At 32.4% G+C, this 18,045-nt stretch overlaps 2 protein-coding genes across 2 annotated transcripts; one reads left to right on the top strand and one right to left on the bottom strand.

The window, feature by feature from the left end:
* Positions 1-1,017: 1,017 nt before the first annotated feature.
* LOC8263053 lies at positions 1,018-2,629 on the top strand. Its single transcript, XM_015715941.3, has one exon. It carries the CDS (start codon positions 1,236-1,238, stop codon positions 2,295-2,297), a length of 1,062 nt encoding a protein of 353 aa, XP_015571427.2. The 5' UTR covers positions 1,018-1,235; the 3' UTR covers positions 2,298-2,629.
* Positions 2,630-6,341: 3,712 nt separating this feature from the next.
* LOC8263054 (TPR repeat-containing thioredoxin TTL1) lies at positions 6,342-10,395 on the bottom strand. Its single transcript, XM_002513857.4, has 7 exons — positions 9,019-10,395; positions 8,730-8,925; positions 8,474-8,646; positions 7,876-8,209; positions 7,578-7,782; positions 7,365-7,465; positions 6,342-7,011 (listed from the first exon to the last, which is right to left on the bottom strand). The coding sequence occupies exons 1-7, from the start codon at positions 10,017-10,019 to the stop codon at positions 6,859-6,861; spliced, it is 2,163 nt and encodes a 720-aa protein (XP_002513903.1). The 5' UTR covers positions 10,020-10,395; the 3' UTR covers positions 6,342-6,858.
* Between the last annotated feature and the right edge of the window lie 7,650 nt (positions 10,396-18,045).

Raw genomic sequence — 18,045 nt, 5'->3', positions numbered from 1 at the left:
TAAAATTAGTGTAGATAAAATACTAAATTGATAATTTAGTTACCATTAAATTTGTTTAAGATTAATTTTTTTTATTTAGGCTAAAAATCTTATTTGCAAGACAAGTTAATTATAGTGTATAATAAAAATAAATAATTATTATCTTTTTACTTGTTTTAATTTTTTATTTTTAGTATAATTAAATCCAAGAAAAATTTAAACGTGTTAAACCATTTGTTTTTTAAATAAATTATATAATTTAAATTTAAATTATAAATAAAATAAATAGCTAATGATTATTATTTTATTAAATATTAAAATTAAATTATATTAAAAATAAAAATTTAGTTATAATAGTCTCATTCAAATTGTTGGAATAAAATGTCATTCTTAAACTACAAGACTATCATGATTTTTTTTTATACTTATCAATTTAACATTCCTTTTAGGAAGTTAATTGATACTTTGGTTAAATTATGATACAATTGTTTAAGTATTTTATCAAATTGGATTAAAAAATTTAATTTTAATATAATTTAATTTTACTTTATAATAATAATAGAAATTATATTTTTAAGTAAGAATATTTTTATTTTAAATCAATTTAAAATTAAATGATATAACAATTTGATAATATTATTGTAAATGGTTTTGCAATGTTAAAGCTTTGCTTAGATTAAATTATACTAAACATAAAAAATACAGCAAATAAAGAATATGAATTAATTATTTTTGTCAGACATTCAAATTAATTTATACCAAAAGTAAAATTTTATTCTAACTTAATAAAATAAATAATTTTAAAATATATTTTTATTAATATTAAACTCATAGATTAAATTATAATTTTAATTATTCGGCTAAATTTTCTATTAAATTTATGAATTAAATTATTATTTTAATTATGTGGTTATGTTGACTTTACAAGACGAGGTGATGGTTAGTTTTGTAAAAGTTGAAGAAGCTTTTCTTTAATGATAAGAATGAATTTGTGTATTATACCAAAATTTTAGGGAGTAAATAGTATTTAACAAAAAAGAAAGGAATAGAAAAGCAAATGAAAGCTGTCAATTTTTCTCTCTTTAATTCCCTCCTGTCTTTAGGAAAAGAAAAACTATCCCTCTAAACTAAACATACCTCAAAATCAAAAATCCAAAGACCAATACGCAGTTCATCAACCTCTAGATCTAAAAAGAAAGAACTGTAGCCAAGAAGAGAAGAAAGCGAGTTTGGCTTCAAAAAACAGACAGAACAGAATGAAAAAAAGAGAAACCAAGGGAGCTCCGTCAGCAGATTTATTGGTGTGTTTTCCTTCTAGAGCACATCTAGCTTTGCTTCCTAAACCCATTTGTAGTCCTGCAAGACCAGCAGAGTCTAGCAAACGGCACCACCACAGCCACCATCACCGCCACCACCTAAAGAAAGCAAATAGAGGTGGTGCTGCTGGGGGTCAAGCTAGTCCTCTCTTATGGGCCAAGAACAAGCAAATGGGCACAGAAATTGCAGAACCAACTTCACCCAAGGTCACATGTGCTGGACAGATCAAAGTGAGGCACAAAGCCACTGCATGCAAAAGCTGGCAATCAGTCATGGAAGAGATCGAAAGAATTCACAACAACAGGAAACAAAAGAAGAAGTCTACATGGATTGATTCTTTTGGATTTAAAAAGGACGTAATGCAATTCTTGACATGTTTGAGAAATATAAGATTCGATTTTCGGTGCTTTGGTTCTATTCCTCAATCAGACGTGATCACTTCCGATGATGATGAAGAGAATGATGATGGTGAGGAAGAAGAATGTCAAGAAAATAATCGCGGTGGAGTTGAGAGAAGTAGTGATCATGGTAACGAGGATTCAAGAACCATATTCTCGAAATGGTTCATGGTGTTACAAGAGAATCAAAACAACGATTCTTGCAAAGAAAAGAAAAAAGGGAATTATAAAGAGAAGTCGTGTATTGATAATGATAAGTCTATTGCCGCACCTTCTGTCCCTCCTCCTAATGCTCTTTTGCTTATGCGATGTCGTTCTGCTCCTGCAAAGAGCTGGCTAGAAAAGAAGCAAGAAGAAGAAGAAGAGGAGGAGGAGGAGGAGGAAGAAGAAGAAGAGGATGAGGATATGGAAACAGAAGAAATTAAAGGAAAGAATTTAAAGGCTTTAATAGAAGAAGAGAAAAGAAATATGAAGAAAGAGAGCCTGGTAGTGATGAGATATGATACTGATTTCTACAAATGTTCAACTGATATAGCGAAAGAAACATGGGTTGTTGGTGGAATGAGAGATCCACTATCAAGAAGTCGAAGCTGGAAGAGATGATCATCTTCAACAATGTATGGAATTCAAAGTAAATTTCATACTGTTCAAAAAATCTTTTTGTGCACCTCTTTCTAAAAAGAATTTTTCTTTCTTGGTTCTTGCGTGGGAATTGGGAGAAAACCAGAAAAACCAATCTTAAACAGGCTTTGATTATAGCTTTTACTCTTGTTGGTTTTTAATTCTCGATCATAAAACTTTTGAAATTGTACTACGTTTTTGTACAGCTCTTCTTTCCTTTTTCCCTGGAAAGGATTTTGCTGCCATGCCATGTATATGTATATCTTTTGTGTTGTACTTGCTTAACTACCTAATTACATTACTAAAATTGATAATCTCATCTCATATGTTAGCTATAATAATGTACATCTTTCTGGTAATTTACATAATTAAGGTTATTCATTGTGCTTGCACGTGTGTGTGTATGCGCGCGTGGGGAGACTGATATATGCTGCCTTTTGCTTCCCTGAGCATCTGCTAAGGCATGTTTGTTGATTTCATATGTCACTAATTCCTCCCCCGTAAAATGTTGGATATCCCCTTCTTCTGTTCCCCATTTTGAAAGAGAATTAGAATCTTTTCAAGTTACAGCTTGAGCTTCCATGACTCAGATTGGATTGGTAAAACGCAATATGCTTAACTAAACCGAATACATATATTGCTTTCACCAAATCAACTTTTCTTTTCTTTTTTATATATGTGTTGAGATTATATCAATTGTTTTAATTTAATTTTTATTAGGTTGGATTTTAAACTGATGGCATATTTTATTGCAAATATATATTTTTCAAAAGATTTTAGATTCAATTAAGTAGTCTTATCTTATCATTACGCTAAAACATTTGTTAATTTAATTTTTTCAAAACAAGTAAACTTAAATTTGGAGAAAAACTGTGAATAATGATAAATCCATTTGCATATATTTTAATTGATATTTAAAAATCCAAGCAAATAATTTCTGTTTTTAGTTCAGCTTTGACAAAATAAACAATAAGCTAGATAATTGTGTGGGCGATTTAATTTTAATATCAATAAAAATTATAAAATTATTAATATGAAAATTAAATAATACCATATTATAAAAATTTAATAAAATACTAAAAATAAATTAATTGACTAACTAATTAATTAACTATATATATATATATATATTATTGTTGAGTTTTTTTTTTCGATATATAAATATGTTATATTTTCTAAATTTTTTTTATATATTATTAATTTTAGTAATAATAAATTCATCACTAAGAAAAATTTATTCTTTCTTTTTACATGATTTAATAATTTTTTATTGTTTGAACTCTGTAATTTTCTTTTACTATATTCATGATATTTATATGAAAATAAATAAATATATCTCATAAAATTAAATGAAATAAATATGTTATAAATATAAATCGAATCAAATTAAACAATGTTATAACTTGATTTAATATTAAATTATTTTATTTATCTGTTAACATCTTTTTGTTGATTTAGTATTTTATATATTTTAAATATATAGTTCAGTAATATTTTCTTACTTTAGCTATATAAAAATAAAAAAAAATTATTATATTTTTAATTTACTGAATTATAAAAAATCTAACCTAATAATTAATTTTTAATTAACTGAATTTTTTATTTGAAATTGAATCATATTAAAATAATTATTTAAAAAAAAACTTAGGATTCATATAATATGCTGTTTAGAAGAGAAGAAACAATGTTAAAACATTACTTATATATATATTTAGTAAATAACAATAAAATAAGTATAAATGCAGTTAGTTTGAGTTGGTTTCACCTCATTTTTTAATTTTACAACTACAAACTAAGTGTTATCACTTAAACAATAACTAACCTGCACTTTTGGGAAAATCTCTAATTTTGGATTGGGCTGGATCGTTTCATAAATTGCTCCAAGTCAGTGGGAATAGTTCTTTGTTCATCCCTGGTTTTCGCAGAAATCCAAGAATCCCCTTGCAGAAGCTCAAGACTGTTAGTAGCCCTTGCCTTTTCAATTTCAATATTTGGTATTGCATAGTAGCTAATTAATTAATATCACCGATCAGAATTGTTTTCTATGATACCAATCGGAGAAGGAGTTCAAAGCATAGACATTCCGTGGATATTGACAATCCACATTATAATCTAATGAGATTTTATAATTTTCTCTCGGCTTCAGGCCAATCATAGTCCTGAAAATGAGATGGTGAAATAGTATTTGAATAATAGAAAATTACTCATTCTGCAGCCTCAAAAAACGAAGGGTAAAGAAAACCAAAATGGATGTGCACAGCAATTCACATGGCATTAGCAATGCAAAACTTTTATTTTTACCAGAATCAAATTGAGAAATATACTGAGATCTAAACTTCGTAATGTGTGTGGTCCATGGACTATGTATGATTATGTCTCCTGCCCGGCAGAGACTAATTATCTGGGTATGCCCTCTATGGTCGCCAAATTTATGGTCTGTATCTTCTTTGCTTAAAAAGAAGTTGATTTGATCATCCCCCAGTACGGTGTTGTATACCCATTACTTGCAACATATATAGATGAATTTATCTGGCACTAAAAGTTTGACTTCATTCTACTAGCTGTTGAGAATTCCCAAATTTAACTAATTAATATTTTCTCTTTGCTCTTTTCTAAAATATATTTTTTAATTATTTATTACTTTTAAATATTTAATGTAGCATTAATTTTTTAAATGTTAAAATGGGTGTAATAAACTTTATAATATATATAATAAAAAAGTAAATTTAATCTAATTTAACTAGTTTTTCCTCATACTTGAATTTATTAAATATTTTATTAATTCAAATAAATTATTAAAAGATAACAACTAGAATTATTATATTAATTAGGTTTTATATGAAAGTTTTATGGCCACTCTTAAATTTTATATTTAATTATTAAATGTAATGGAAAAAGTGAAATGTGTAATTTCATCCAACTTTGGCTCGTAATTAACCTTGTTTAAGAGCTCAACACTCTTGGGGCCTGGCCAAACCTGGTTGAAACATTTCCAGTTTTGGTATTTATCTTTACATTCAGGTCCACTGGAATTTGAACTTAAGAATATGTGATTATTTTAGACGAAATTGAAAAATATTTTTGCTTTTCTAATTAATTCAGTCGAAAATATTCTTGTAATCAACGAATCGTGCTAAGCCCAAATCAGATGTAGACTAGAAAAACTTTGAGCCTGATCCAGACAGGTCTGAAATGTAATATTATGACATTTCCCTCGGTTCAATAAATATGAATAATTTAGTTAAGAAAATTTAAACGGAAAAATAGCTGCGAGGAGTTAAAACTCGTAGCATTCTTCTATACTAGAAACAGAAGCACAGAGTCTCTAAATCCTGAATTACGAGTCCAATTAGGCTTCTCTCGTGCTGTGTTGCTCAACTGAATACACAAATATGTCCATAGAAAATGGAAAAATATAATAGATCTGTAAATAGAACAGTGGTGGGCTTTGTAGGAACTGTCTGGCTTTAATAATTTTCTCTCCTTCAATCTATTATTACTGGTGTTGTTTGAAAGAGAAAAAGAGAGAAAGGATTGAATTGAGAGTGACCGGAGAGAAGGGCATGCCCCGAAAAATATTATAATATATATATGGATTTTTATGTTGAGTTTTTCGAAGTATTAATATCCTGTACAGATTTATTAGCAAGGCCTTGTTTGGAAGAGGAAGAAAAATGCAAGAAAGAAAAGAAAACGAGTAACTCATTAATTTACTTTTCCAGTTAATTTCACTATCCAATTTTATTTTATTTTCACTTGAGATGTGTATTATTCACTCATTTGAGATGGTAGTTGAAGGGTCTATCTATTAGTACGAGAAGTCAAAAATCCTGAGTAGCTTCTTCAATTTTTCTTTTTAAAATATTATGAAATATTAAAAAATTAAAATATTTAAATATGAATTCCTTTAGAAGAGAATTAAAATAATTCCTTTTACTAAGGTGTGAAAGAACATTGATTTCATGAGCATATATTGATCTTATAGTTGGAATATCACATCAGCCTATTTGAATTAAATAGAGAGAATTTTCAAAATATCAACACCAATATTGATTCTTCCATTAATCAAACACTAATCATGATCTTTCCACACACCAACAAACATCCTTTATCTTTTGATTTTTTTTTTCTTTTCCACACTAAATGAATAAAGAGGTCATTAGCAAACTGATTAAAGAGATCTGGGGCAAGCGCAGAATAAAGAACTGCAGCAACAGTTCATTAAGCATCCTATTCAAAGTAACCATAAAACAGAAATAAAATAATAAAAAAAATTAGGGAAAAACACTGATAATTATCACCAGGGAATACAAAAGAACTCTCCAAATATATCTCCTCATTTGTTTAATCTGTGATGCAACCACTTTGATTCCTTCTTTAATCTTTAATCTTTAATCTTTTTATGCTGCTTTATGTTGGATGCTGGCAAAGTTGTAGGCCAGATGCTGCTTTACCCATATTAAATTTTGTCAATGCTTTCTCTTTTTAACAATGTGATTATGGATCTCTCTGTTTCATGTATACACTGTAGGCTAATTATCTTTCAGCTGCTGTACAACTTGACTGATTTTTCCAATAATTCGCGGTTGTTGCCTGGAATTTCCTTAACCCTTGATCCATTCTTGTATATCTTGAAAGATGGAAGAGATGTTACACTTTCTGATTTTGTTAAGTAAGGATGGTCTTCTACCTCAACCTGAAATCATTCAGGACAAACCACATAAATTGTCATCAAATTAACAGTTTCGTAATGATTATTAGCAATGGAAAGACCAAAAATGCTGAACTTTCGGGATATTTAAGGCCATAATTAGCGGTTAATAACCATATTCCTTATCACAGACTCTTGCTTTTTAGTTTGTTTTTTTTTTTCTTTTTTACTTTTTATCATAGAGAATCATTGTGATTAATAATGATATGCTAATTCTTGTACATAATTGTCTAGACTCTAGAGGGAAAGTTTTAAAAAGATTTAAATTTAAAACAGTTCAGTCTCTAGCAAAGATCGTTAGTAGGAGATTAGCATTTAATCTTTGCTGGCAAACAAACCTTGAGAAAGTTGACAGATGGGAATCTCTTGCAGACTTGTTCCATTAGCTGCAAAACTTGCTCATGATTCTCTTTCTTACAAAAAAGCACCACAGACATTCCTGTCAAATGTTCAATTACACATAAAACAAGGTTAATTTTTCTGCTTTCAAATATGAGAAAAGCTCTCTACATCCATAACACAGTAACGTAAAAACAAATTACTAGACTTACCAGGCGAAGTTATAAAGTATCTAAAACGTTCATTGCTTGATATGAACACTAAATTAGAACCAAATTTCATGTCCTTGATGTCTTCACCGCGTTGTTTCATTAGCTGAATCTTGGCCTCAAATAAGGCTCTACCCACCTCCTCATCTGCTGGACTTTCTCTTAGCAGCATCTCATAATCTTGAATTGAAGCTTCCCATCTTTCAAGCTATTATACAAAATACAAAAATGAAGTCAAATAAACGATTGGTGAAGCAACAAAACGGACAGCAACTACTTTTAAAGACTATCAAAGGCTTACCCTGGCATTGCAATGAGCCCTTCTTAGCCTGGCTTTGCTATAGTTAGGCTGCAACCTAAGAGCTTCGGTGCAGTCTTCCACAGCCTTTTCGAATTGGTCAAGCTTGGATCGACAAGCTGCTCGATTACATAGTAAGATTGAGTTATAAGGGTCATGTTCTAGCCCTTCACTGTATGCAATACAAGCCTCAGAGAATTTTGCTGCCTTGTATAGCAGGTTCCCACTCAATCTTGCTGATGCTACTGCTCTGGCAGCTTTGACCACTGTGCTGACCTCTCTGTTGCTTGGGTCGAGACTAGCTGCTTGCTGAGCTGCAGCTATAGCATCTTCAAACCTGTCAACCAACAATTGGTTATCTAATTTCAGCAAAAGAAAAACGAAAATCCTTTGACTTCTCATTTCACTGTTAGTATCATGATGAAAAAGAATAAGGTCCACAAGAACAAACAATTTCCTTTGCCAACATCAAACAGTAAAAATTACGAGAATCAAAAGTACTGTTCTCTCTAATGATTGCAATTGCAACGAAGACATTCAAATTCAACATCTATGTATCAGAATCAATTGAAATTAAACCAAACAAAATACTTTTACCAACCTGCCTGCAGCCATGTAGACCTGTGCCCCAATCATTAAGAGATGAGTAGTAGTAGCCAGGCCAAAGCACTTAGTGCAAGATTCAATACTAAAAGTTGGCCCCCTCCGGTAAGCTCTGTAGGCCTCATCATGTCTGTGCAATCTCAGTAAGGCCTCAGCTTGCATGGCATAGACCTATAAATTCAATGAACAGGAAGTAACTAAGCAGGAGCTTAAGGATTCACTAAATATATAACAACTAGGCCAAAAGTGCTAACCTGTGGAGATGCATCACCACCTGAGGAAATTGCACGGTCAGTCTCCTTTAGCAGAAAATTCCATTCCTTTGATTTTCGAGCTACGATACACCGGTTCAAGTGCTTTTGAGAGGCTTGAGCTTGAGCAATGTCTTCAGAGTCGGCATGGAAACCTGATTGCTTGTAGTGATACAATGCTTTCTCTGCTTCTCCTAATCTGTTGAAATAGAATCATTTTCTGTTCAATATCCAGACCTTCTCAGCATTTAAATAATTATGGAAAATACTTCTCCTCTGTTGTGTAAAGTACCTGACATAAAGTGTTGCCAAACGGTGATGTGCTCTTTGATAAGAAGGATCAAGCCTAATAGCTTCTTTGCACTCAGCAACAGCTTCCATTAGACGGCCTAATCCTATCAAAGCAGCACCCCTATTGCTCCGATATGTTGCCTTACTCGAATTGAGAGCGATAGCTCGATCATAAAAAGCTAAGGCCTCTTCAAACCTTCCCTTCCTGTACTTCTCATTTCCCATATTTTTCAAAACCTCAGAATCCATTTTACTCGTCGGACTTTGACTTTGTCGAAACTCACAGCTAGATTGCCTCACAATGTTGCCCATAACACCATTACCACCAAGTTTACTATGGCTATTAATGGTTCTAGGAGTAGAGTTTGCTTCTTGACCATTCTTGTTAAGGTAATCTAGAGTCTTTGCAGTAGCATGAGGACTATTATTACCTGATAAATTGCCATTTCCAAGCTGCCTTAAGTTGCCCAATTCACCTAATAGCATCACATTACTCGAAGTAGCTCCAACGAGAGCTTTAACATCCTTGGACTGAGGATGATGATGATTAGTTGCAACAATCATACTTAGCTCTCTGGAATCACTTGTGGAGGCTCTTCTTAGCTTAGCCTCATTGGACTGTGACTTTTTTACTCTGCTCGAACTAGAGGATGATATTGAGCACCTTGCAGCAGCATCAACAGATTTTCTACCTTCATTCTTCTGATGGTGATGAGGCCTTGTAAGAACTGCCAAACTATGTCTTCTGATGTGTTTTTGGCCTTCTTCAGGTAATGGTTTAGCAGGACTGTTAGTGTCAAGAATTGCAGCTTCAGATTTGCTTTTATAGACAGTAGTCTTTTTTGAATTGTCAAAACCCTTCAAGCTATCGATGCTATTATCTGTAGGCAATGAATATACCGATGTTTTTCGTTGCCTAGTGCTCCAGCGATGGAAAATTCCTCCCATTAGACCACAACCCAGTTGGTGGTGATCCATGGGATAATTAGCCATTTCTGCCATTTTTCAGTACGGTCCTCTCTGTTTAGATGATGCTTTATAAAACACAGGAATTAATTAAAAACCTTAAACAAAGAATGCTACCAGTCTAAGCATGATGCATGAAAAACTTTAAAAAAACAAACAAACAAACAAACAAAAACGCATTAAATATAATACAAAGAATTGAGGAATGTGGAAGGAACTGTAGAAAAGAGAAAAAAATGAATGGCTTGAACATGAAGGGTTCAATGCAATAGGGCAACCTTATAGAAGATTGTATATATATATATATATAAATAAAGCCCTAAGCTCCAAGAGTGGCTTCCAAGAAACTGGCTTTATCATCTTTTTGAGTATTGAGAATTGGGTTGGGGGTCTTCAAAAGAAGAAAATTTAGTGTACAGAAAAAGGGAACATTCTGTTCACAAAAATACAAGTTTTTCTTTTTTGTTTTAAAAAATGACTGCTCATTCTCATTAATTAATAGCCACATGACATATACAAAAACAAAAAGGGAACTGTTGATAATTGACACATTCAAAAATTTCAGCTTAAATATTCAAGAAAGTGCTTTAATGGTTATGAATATATTAGACCTCTCTACGCATCCTCTTGGTCCCATGCATGTCGAATAGGACACATAGGCTGTGTGTACCATGAAATTATCATGGCCAATGTGATATATGGCAATTTCTTTTCCCTTTTGTTCGTTAAACACATATGATTAATTTCCTTATACATAACATGCTAGTGCCTTCTTTTCAAAGACTTATTATCTTAGCCCCTTATTTATTTGTTGCAATTATTGGACTTTCTTCTTCACATATATTACCACATGCATGAACTCAAATAAAAAGATATTCTTTTGTTAATCAAGATTTGATTCTTAAGCCATATAAATACATATTTATATTATTCTGGTACGCTGCCTATACATATAAATACAAATAAAATTCTCTAGACAAATGCACTTACATAAAAGAAAAAGGGCTATAATTAAGATCACCTAACCATTGATATTAAATGAAAAGAAAGATTATTTCATCAAGTTTCTTCCAATTTCATGTTAAGTCTCTCTCCATGGACACTGGGGCTTATTTTATTCAATCTGGCTTGAGATAACGTCTTCAGTTTCAAAACATAACAATGGGTAGAAGGTTGATTGGTTAGTAACTTACAAAAGTAGGACTCTTTTGACTAAAATATAAAACATTGTAAAGAGGCCTAATAATAAAAGAAGATCAATAACAAAAGATTTGTCTTTGCGCGCATCATTCCTGGTTGATTAAGTTGCATATTAGCTGTCCCTTCTCATTCATGGTTGAGAATCCCACACGTTTTGGTCTTGATTTCAAGTTTTCATTACTTTCAGAAACGGCAAATCAATTCATGATGGTCCAATTGGCCACAATTATATTCATTCCAATTCCCTATAAGAGGACCAGAAATCCGATTAATATAGTAGCTGGTAACAACTGCTTTTCCTGGCATGCATTACCTTACCTGAACAGAATCAAAAACTTGGGTACATTTGATTGGTGTCTAATCTTTATTTCTTATCCAACTAAAAAATTAATTACAATATCTAAAAAATATATAATATTCGTTAGTCTATTAGTTGAATATCAGGAGTTTAATTCTTGACAATTTTGCGTCCTTTCAAAATATTTGTGAAGCATAAAAACAAAGGAAATTTCTAAAGATTAAATTTTGGTTTTCAATAGTGATCTGGAGAGATGGCAGCAAAGTATACTTCTCTTTTTTCTTTCCTCTAATCCTCTCTTATTTCCCTTTTTTAGTCTTTTCGATTTTGGAGTTGGTCGCTGTTTTTAGTTGTTTTCTTTATGTACTAATGATAGTCACTAGAACTATATAGTTCTGCACAAAAGAAAACAAAACTCGAAGAAAGGAGGAGACCATGTGTCTCCTGCTTGACCAAAAACATCGCCACTGCCACCAGTCCAGTCGGTGCCGGCTAATAAGTCATACTTGACGGCATTGGAGGGCACTGTATAAACAAGAATTTATGTTCAATTTTACGTATGAAAGAGTTGAAATTTTGAAATTATAAAGGGAAAGAAATACTGTAAAGAAAAAGGTAAAAATGAATGACTATCTAATAAATAGGTCAGCAAAGAAGCAAGAATAAATAAATGAATGTCACCTGATGTTATGACTTATGAAGAAGAGTTTAATGCTGCAGTTCTTTTTCTTAAATGCATAGTAAAAGAGTTGACAAAGTGAAATCACAGAATTATTATAGTTTATGGCATGTCAACTTATATGTTATAATCCAATCATGCGATTAATTTGAAACTTAATCACTTAACCTTGATTAGATCGATTTGAAAAAGCGATCACAAACCCTTGATTGGAGCAAGTTAAAAAGGTCAACTAAATCACAAAACTATCAGAATTCATAATCCAATTCTTGAACATCTCATTATGGGTATTGGACATCGCTAGCCGGTTCGTTTACCCTGCAAAGAATTTCATGCAGAAGGTACTAAACCCCACTCACCATGTGTTCTGCCCTTCCATTTACATTGGTGAATTCAATTCATACTCGCCGACAAAAAGGGAAATTTCCTTGATTCCCTCATTCTGCTTTTTTAGCTGCTGATGAAGGTAGAGATAGAAAGGGATGGAAACCCAAGTGACAGTGGCAAAAAGATTGTACAAAATCTCAAATCCAAAATTTTATGTCCTGCCCATGATCTTACACTAGATAGTCAAAGTTCACAACTCAGAAGGGAAATAGACCACTCCTATTAAAAGATGATAAATTCTTTTGTACGTACCCTCCATTGTCTCTACATATTTAACATTTTGAACTGCAAATAGGTCACCATATTACACAAAAATAAGAAAGATCTCGGTAAAATCCATTTTTCGTTATCATTACTTATAATTTTTTAGCTGGTGTCGCGTTGGTAGATCACAACTGTTGTCGTTAATATTTGAGTCCCATATGTAAAACCTGCTATGCTAATTACATTTACCAAATACAGATAAAGAGATTTAAACTTGGGTATTTCCTCTTTACACCCATTATAAAGATGGGGGCTTTTTGCTGCCACTTGGGTTGGTGGTCCCTTTCTACAATTTGAGCAAATAAATTCTTTGCCCACCCCTATAGATTGTAGATATATCTAATGTGTTTAAGACCCAATCTTGTTGCCTACTGCAAGAAATTAAAAAAAACCAAGTGATTCATTTCAATTCAATTAGTGAATCGTAGTACTTAAGCATCCCTTAATGGAGCTATTAAATCATTGTTTACATCATTTTCTTCAAATTCAACTGATTTATGTTTCCTTATAAGCATCCATTGGTATCATCAGAACTCATAGGAAGAATTCGAATAGTCCTTATAAACCAACATATACATGACAATTTCCATATCTGACGATTTATTTAATCTGAGGGTCAATCGAGCTGCAAGCCCTGAGGAGTAATTTAAGGTAAAAAGTGGGCATGTATATTTTTTTTAATAAAAAGAAAGTGTTTATTTTTTTAATCCTATTCTACAATATCACTTTCTTTCTTTTTCTTTTTTTTCTTTTTTTTTTAAAGCTAGGATGCAGCTATAGATATGAGATTTTAGACTCTCCGAGAGAAATATAAAATCCCATACTGCAATCATTCTTGTTGAGATAACCGAAATCAAAGGCCAGTAGATCGTTTAATTGTTTACTTTTTCATGCATCAGAAATGTTAATTAATGAGTTCCTCCGTCTGCCGGAAGCTTCTCCATGTGTGAAATTAAGGTGGATATATAAGTACAGTAAGGTCCACTAGCTAACTGGGGTGCAGAATTTCTCCTTAGGGAAAATTAGAATAGAAAAAAGAGGGGAATAAAAAGAACAGTATCCAAGTAAATGCGATAATGCAAGCCAGTAATGACAAGAGTGGGGCATTACACTTGAGAAAAGTAATCATGACAAGACATACTAAAATCTGAGAGAAGATAATGTAAGTAAATTAAGGGATGAGTGAGGACCCAACTTTGCTGGGATGCCTTTCAACTTTCCTTTTTTCCCCTTGCAAGGATGGCCTTTTCCATCAATTTTAAGCCATTAGCATATATATCAGATGGTATATTAATTGCAGATTTGCAGTGCCGGCGGATACTTAGTTAAAGGTTTTTTGCATCTCTAGTCGGCAATATAAATAATATTACAGCATCAAAGATATATACAGACAAACAAAATCTTGTCATGAAAAAGTGCTAAATCGTCCACTTCTTATAATAATTGCTCTAAAATGTGCAGTCTTGTAACCCCACCATGTAGAATACACCGTCTGGTTAGCAACACTAATCTGTTGATAGGGATTTAGTCTTAGTTTTCAAGAATTATTATAGACACTCAATCTTGTAATATTTTAAATAAAAAAACTCACTACAATTTCTCACTTATGGATGAAAAGGAAAATTTAAGCAATGATACATGGCTTTCTCGTTTTCGATTTTTAACCTAAATATAAGAGAACATTAGCTTTATTTTACGTATCTATCTGTCAATTTGTTTACCTAAATAAACAAACCTTATTAAGCTCACTTTATGTTTATTTTATGCATTTAAATTAACTTAATTATAAAAAATTCCATTGTTTTCATCTTTTCTTGAATTAAATAAATTTTATTTATTTTAAATATAATTTTCAGTTACCAATGACCAATATTTCAATTTAACACTATAAAATACTAAATTGGTGTTTAAAATAAATAATAAATTGAGAAATAATTGTAAAATTTCTGGTTAAGTAATTCAAATAAAATACGATAAGTTGTATCATTCTTATCCTACTTTTTTTTACCTTTTTCTCCCATACAACCTCATTTTATTAATTCAAAGTAAAATAAAGGATCAGTTAAACAAGGTGTTTTATTTATATTGCTTAATCAGTAACTTTATTACCATTTTCAATTTGTTATTTATCTCTGGCTCAACCGAGTATTTTATACAACTAAAATTAAAATATTGGTAACTGAAAATTATTTGAAAATAAAAGTTACAACATACAACTAAAATAAATAGGGTTGCTATGTGGATTTCTTTTGAAAATTAAGTCAAGCACAAGTGCTAAATTGAGAAGTAAAATTGTGGCTACAAGGCAAATGGTTCGTAATCAAGAAAGAGGAAAAGAAAAGAAAAGAAAAACAATAATAATAAAGAAGCAAATACATGTAAACCCAACAGGTACATGCACATGGGCATAGCAAAAATACTATGTGATTGCATGGGACTTGGTGTCAATTATTTTTCTGCATGTGTGTGCTTCGAGTAAATGTAGTATTGGTAATTTCCATGTAGCAATCATAATCCACAACAGTTATACATCAAATCCTTTAATTTGTATGTTATTTAGAAGTTGAATCGGTAATAATAACTGCTAGTAGTTTTGTAATGGAAGGAAGGAGTGCTTCCTTTGCACGTTGAAAATCCCGAAAGGAGGTAACAGTAGGATTGGGATACAAGGGTTGAAAGAGGGTCTGGAAAGTGTAGCAGCACATGACATGAGCTTAGATTTCATCGCAAAAAGGCTTGGGATTCAAGTTCAAGGCTTAAAGAGAGGAGGAAGGAAACGAAAGGAAATGGATGCGTAGAGGGAATGGAAAGGGCTGCACTGCACGTGCATTTTACGTAAAGGAAAACATGTGGTCACGTGATCCAACGACCTTGAAACCTACCCAACCTTCAGGAGTACGCATTGGTTTTTTGCTTCACTTCGGGATCTGCCTCAACAAGACATTCTGACTTACTCTCACTTCCCTCCATGCATATATAATTCCTTAAATTCTGGTTAATCATAACTTATCTGGACAATTAAACCAGTAATCAGTTAACATTATCCTTTGCGACCTCTTACAGAAAATGAATCTGCTAGCATCAGAATCAGGATAGGTGAACTATAATAACTTTGCCAGCACATGGTCCACTTGCTGCGATCCCAGGACAAAGCTTTGCTCATCTAACCAGGGAGGTCGTTATCCTCTTAATCACATTCTGATGTTTCTGCATGTGACTTGAGCATCGTACTCAAACAGCTCGACCCTGAAAGGATAACTTATAAAAGAAGTGTCTAAATTGATCAATAATTCTGCAGAATCTTTAATTATTTACTTGTCTGATACTAGACTACGCAGGGATAGTAAGATATAAGCAAAATCTTACAACAAACTCTTGGAACAAGGCCAAGTAACTTGTGAATGAATGTGCAGATTTCATAATTCACAAAATAGAGCCAATACTTGCATGCAGTAGTATTCATACGAAAGGCGAAAGCACAATGAAGGAAATGACTACTGGATAAAAAGTTTCCGACACATATGATATAATCCACTCGTGTGATGTGGCTACTTTACCATGTTGTACCTGTCTCATGTGTTCAAGGAGAGATTGATTAGATAATGAAGGGTAGTGCTGTAACCTGTAGTCCCTTATTCCATTCTGTTTTGCCTACTTCTCATACAACGAAAATTCTATAGATATTCCATGCTTGGCCTGTCCACTAATGAACTCCACAAAAAGGACACTGTGGGACAAGGAACTTCATAAATCAGGACGAACCCAAACATGTATTCAATTCACAACTTTTGGGATCAATCTACAGTGGTAAGATGGTCCAAGCAGAGAAGCAACTCTATACATTTTTAATAAAACTTCCACTAACCAACTGATGATCAATATCGCTTAGAAAGAAAGGAATAATTGGAGTTAGCCTCTAAAATAGCACATTTTATTAAAAAGTAAAAATACGGATAATTAGGTGCAGATTATGACGCAATTATTCCAAATGTTAAATAAATTCTGTCATTTGGCTGAAACAGAATCTTCAGCAAGGGAAGCACTATACTTTCCTCTTTCTCTTTGGAACAGATTTTTACCTTGTGGATTGAAGAGATTTGCATTATATTTTAACTAGCATGATACACAAGGCCTACCGCTGATTCTTGTGCTAATACGGAATTAGGCAATTGTTAGTTTCAGAATTGTCCTACAGTCCCATTATCGAAAGTGACAAACATTAAAGATACATGCAACAGACAGATTGTGTAGTTATAATGACTCAGTGTCACTATTATACTTTCAGACGAAGCAGTCACATACTTGATACTATAATATGCTATACAAGATGGAATGGGCAATTCATTATTTTTACAACGAGACTACTGATAGATTCAATAACAAAGTGGAAAAATAGCCTTATGAAGGATTTTCAGATTTCAGGAAACACATTTTATTTGAGATTTCAGAAAACAGGTCCATGAAGATTTTGTCGAATACACTACATCTTGGTAAAAGGATGCAGTATTGCTTCCAAAAGAAACTTCGCAGGAATAATACCCAAGTGCTTGCAACATGCAAAGTATTTAGCTCTACCTTAGAGGCAAACATGCTGTTCAGGTTCATTCTGACACTAACAACCAACAAAACGTAGCAGACAAAATGGAACATCTATTTTGCTTCAAGCGATGGGAATCAGAAGCAGGGGTGATGATCACTAACCGAAAGCAACAAATTGAAATTTTGTTGTGCTGATTCTTACGAAGACCAGCTCATGGGCCTCTTAGACCTGAATGCAAAAACTAAGGTTGCAGTAATGTACGCTTGTAAGCTAATTCAGAAATGTATCTAGAATACAACAAGCTGATTAAGATTAGCAAACCTGTTAAAGATGCTAAAAACCAAGAGAAGATTCGGCAAAACCATACAGAAATCAAGGATCAGAATAAAGCTTTCGTGGGTAACTAGCAGAACCAGCTTCCGCAAGCTGAAAAATGAACTCATAGTTCTATTTGGTAGCATCCATAAAATTTTGAGAAGACATGAGCAAGAATATCAAGGAGCTTTACAGTTCAAGTACAGCGATTATATCTCAGTACATTAAGGGTAAAGCCTTCATTCCTCTAACCAGTTTCACAAGAGAAAAAGAAGAAAAGAAGTTTCAAACATTAAGTTTGAGTCACTTCTGGACTAACAGCCGCCCCTGTAATAGTGGTGAATGTGTGCGTAATGCTTCAAAGCCCCTTTTGTACCTA

The sequence above is a fragment of the Ricinus communis genome, chromosome 2 (genome assembly GCF_019578655.1).
Source record: "Ricinus communis isolate WT05 ecotype wild-type chromosome 2, ASM1957865v1, whole genome shotgun sequence".
Taxonomy (NCBI): Eukaryota; Viridiplantae; Streptophyta; class Magnoliopsida; order Malpighiales; family Euphorbiaceae; genus Ricinus; species Ricinus communis.
This window is presented reverse-complemented; position numbering and strand designations above follow the sequence as displayed.

Coding starts and splice junctions, on each gene's coding strand:
- LOC8263053 (XM_015715941.3), top strand. CDS start 1,236: ATGAAAAAAAGAGAAACCAAGGGAGCTCCGTCAGCAGATTTATTGGTG.
- LOC8263054 (XM_002513857.4), bottom strand. CDS start 10,019: ATGGCAGAAATGGCTAATTATCCCATGGATCACCACCAACTGGGTTGT. Junction 8,926..9,018: donor TTGGCAACACTTTATGTCAG/GTACTTTACACA, acceptor CTATTTCAACAG/ATTAGGAGAAGCAGAGAAAG. Junction 8,210..8,473: donor GTCTACATGGCTGCAGGCAG/GTTGGTAAAAGT, acceptor GTTGGTTGACAG/GTTTGAAGATGCTATAGCTG.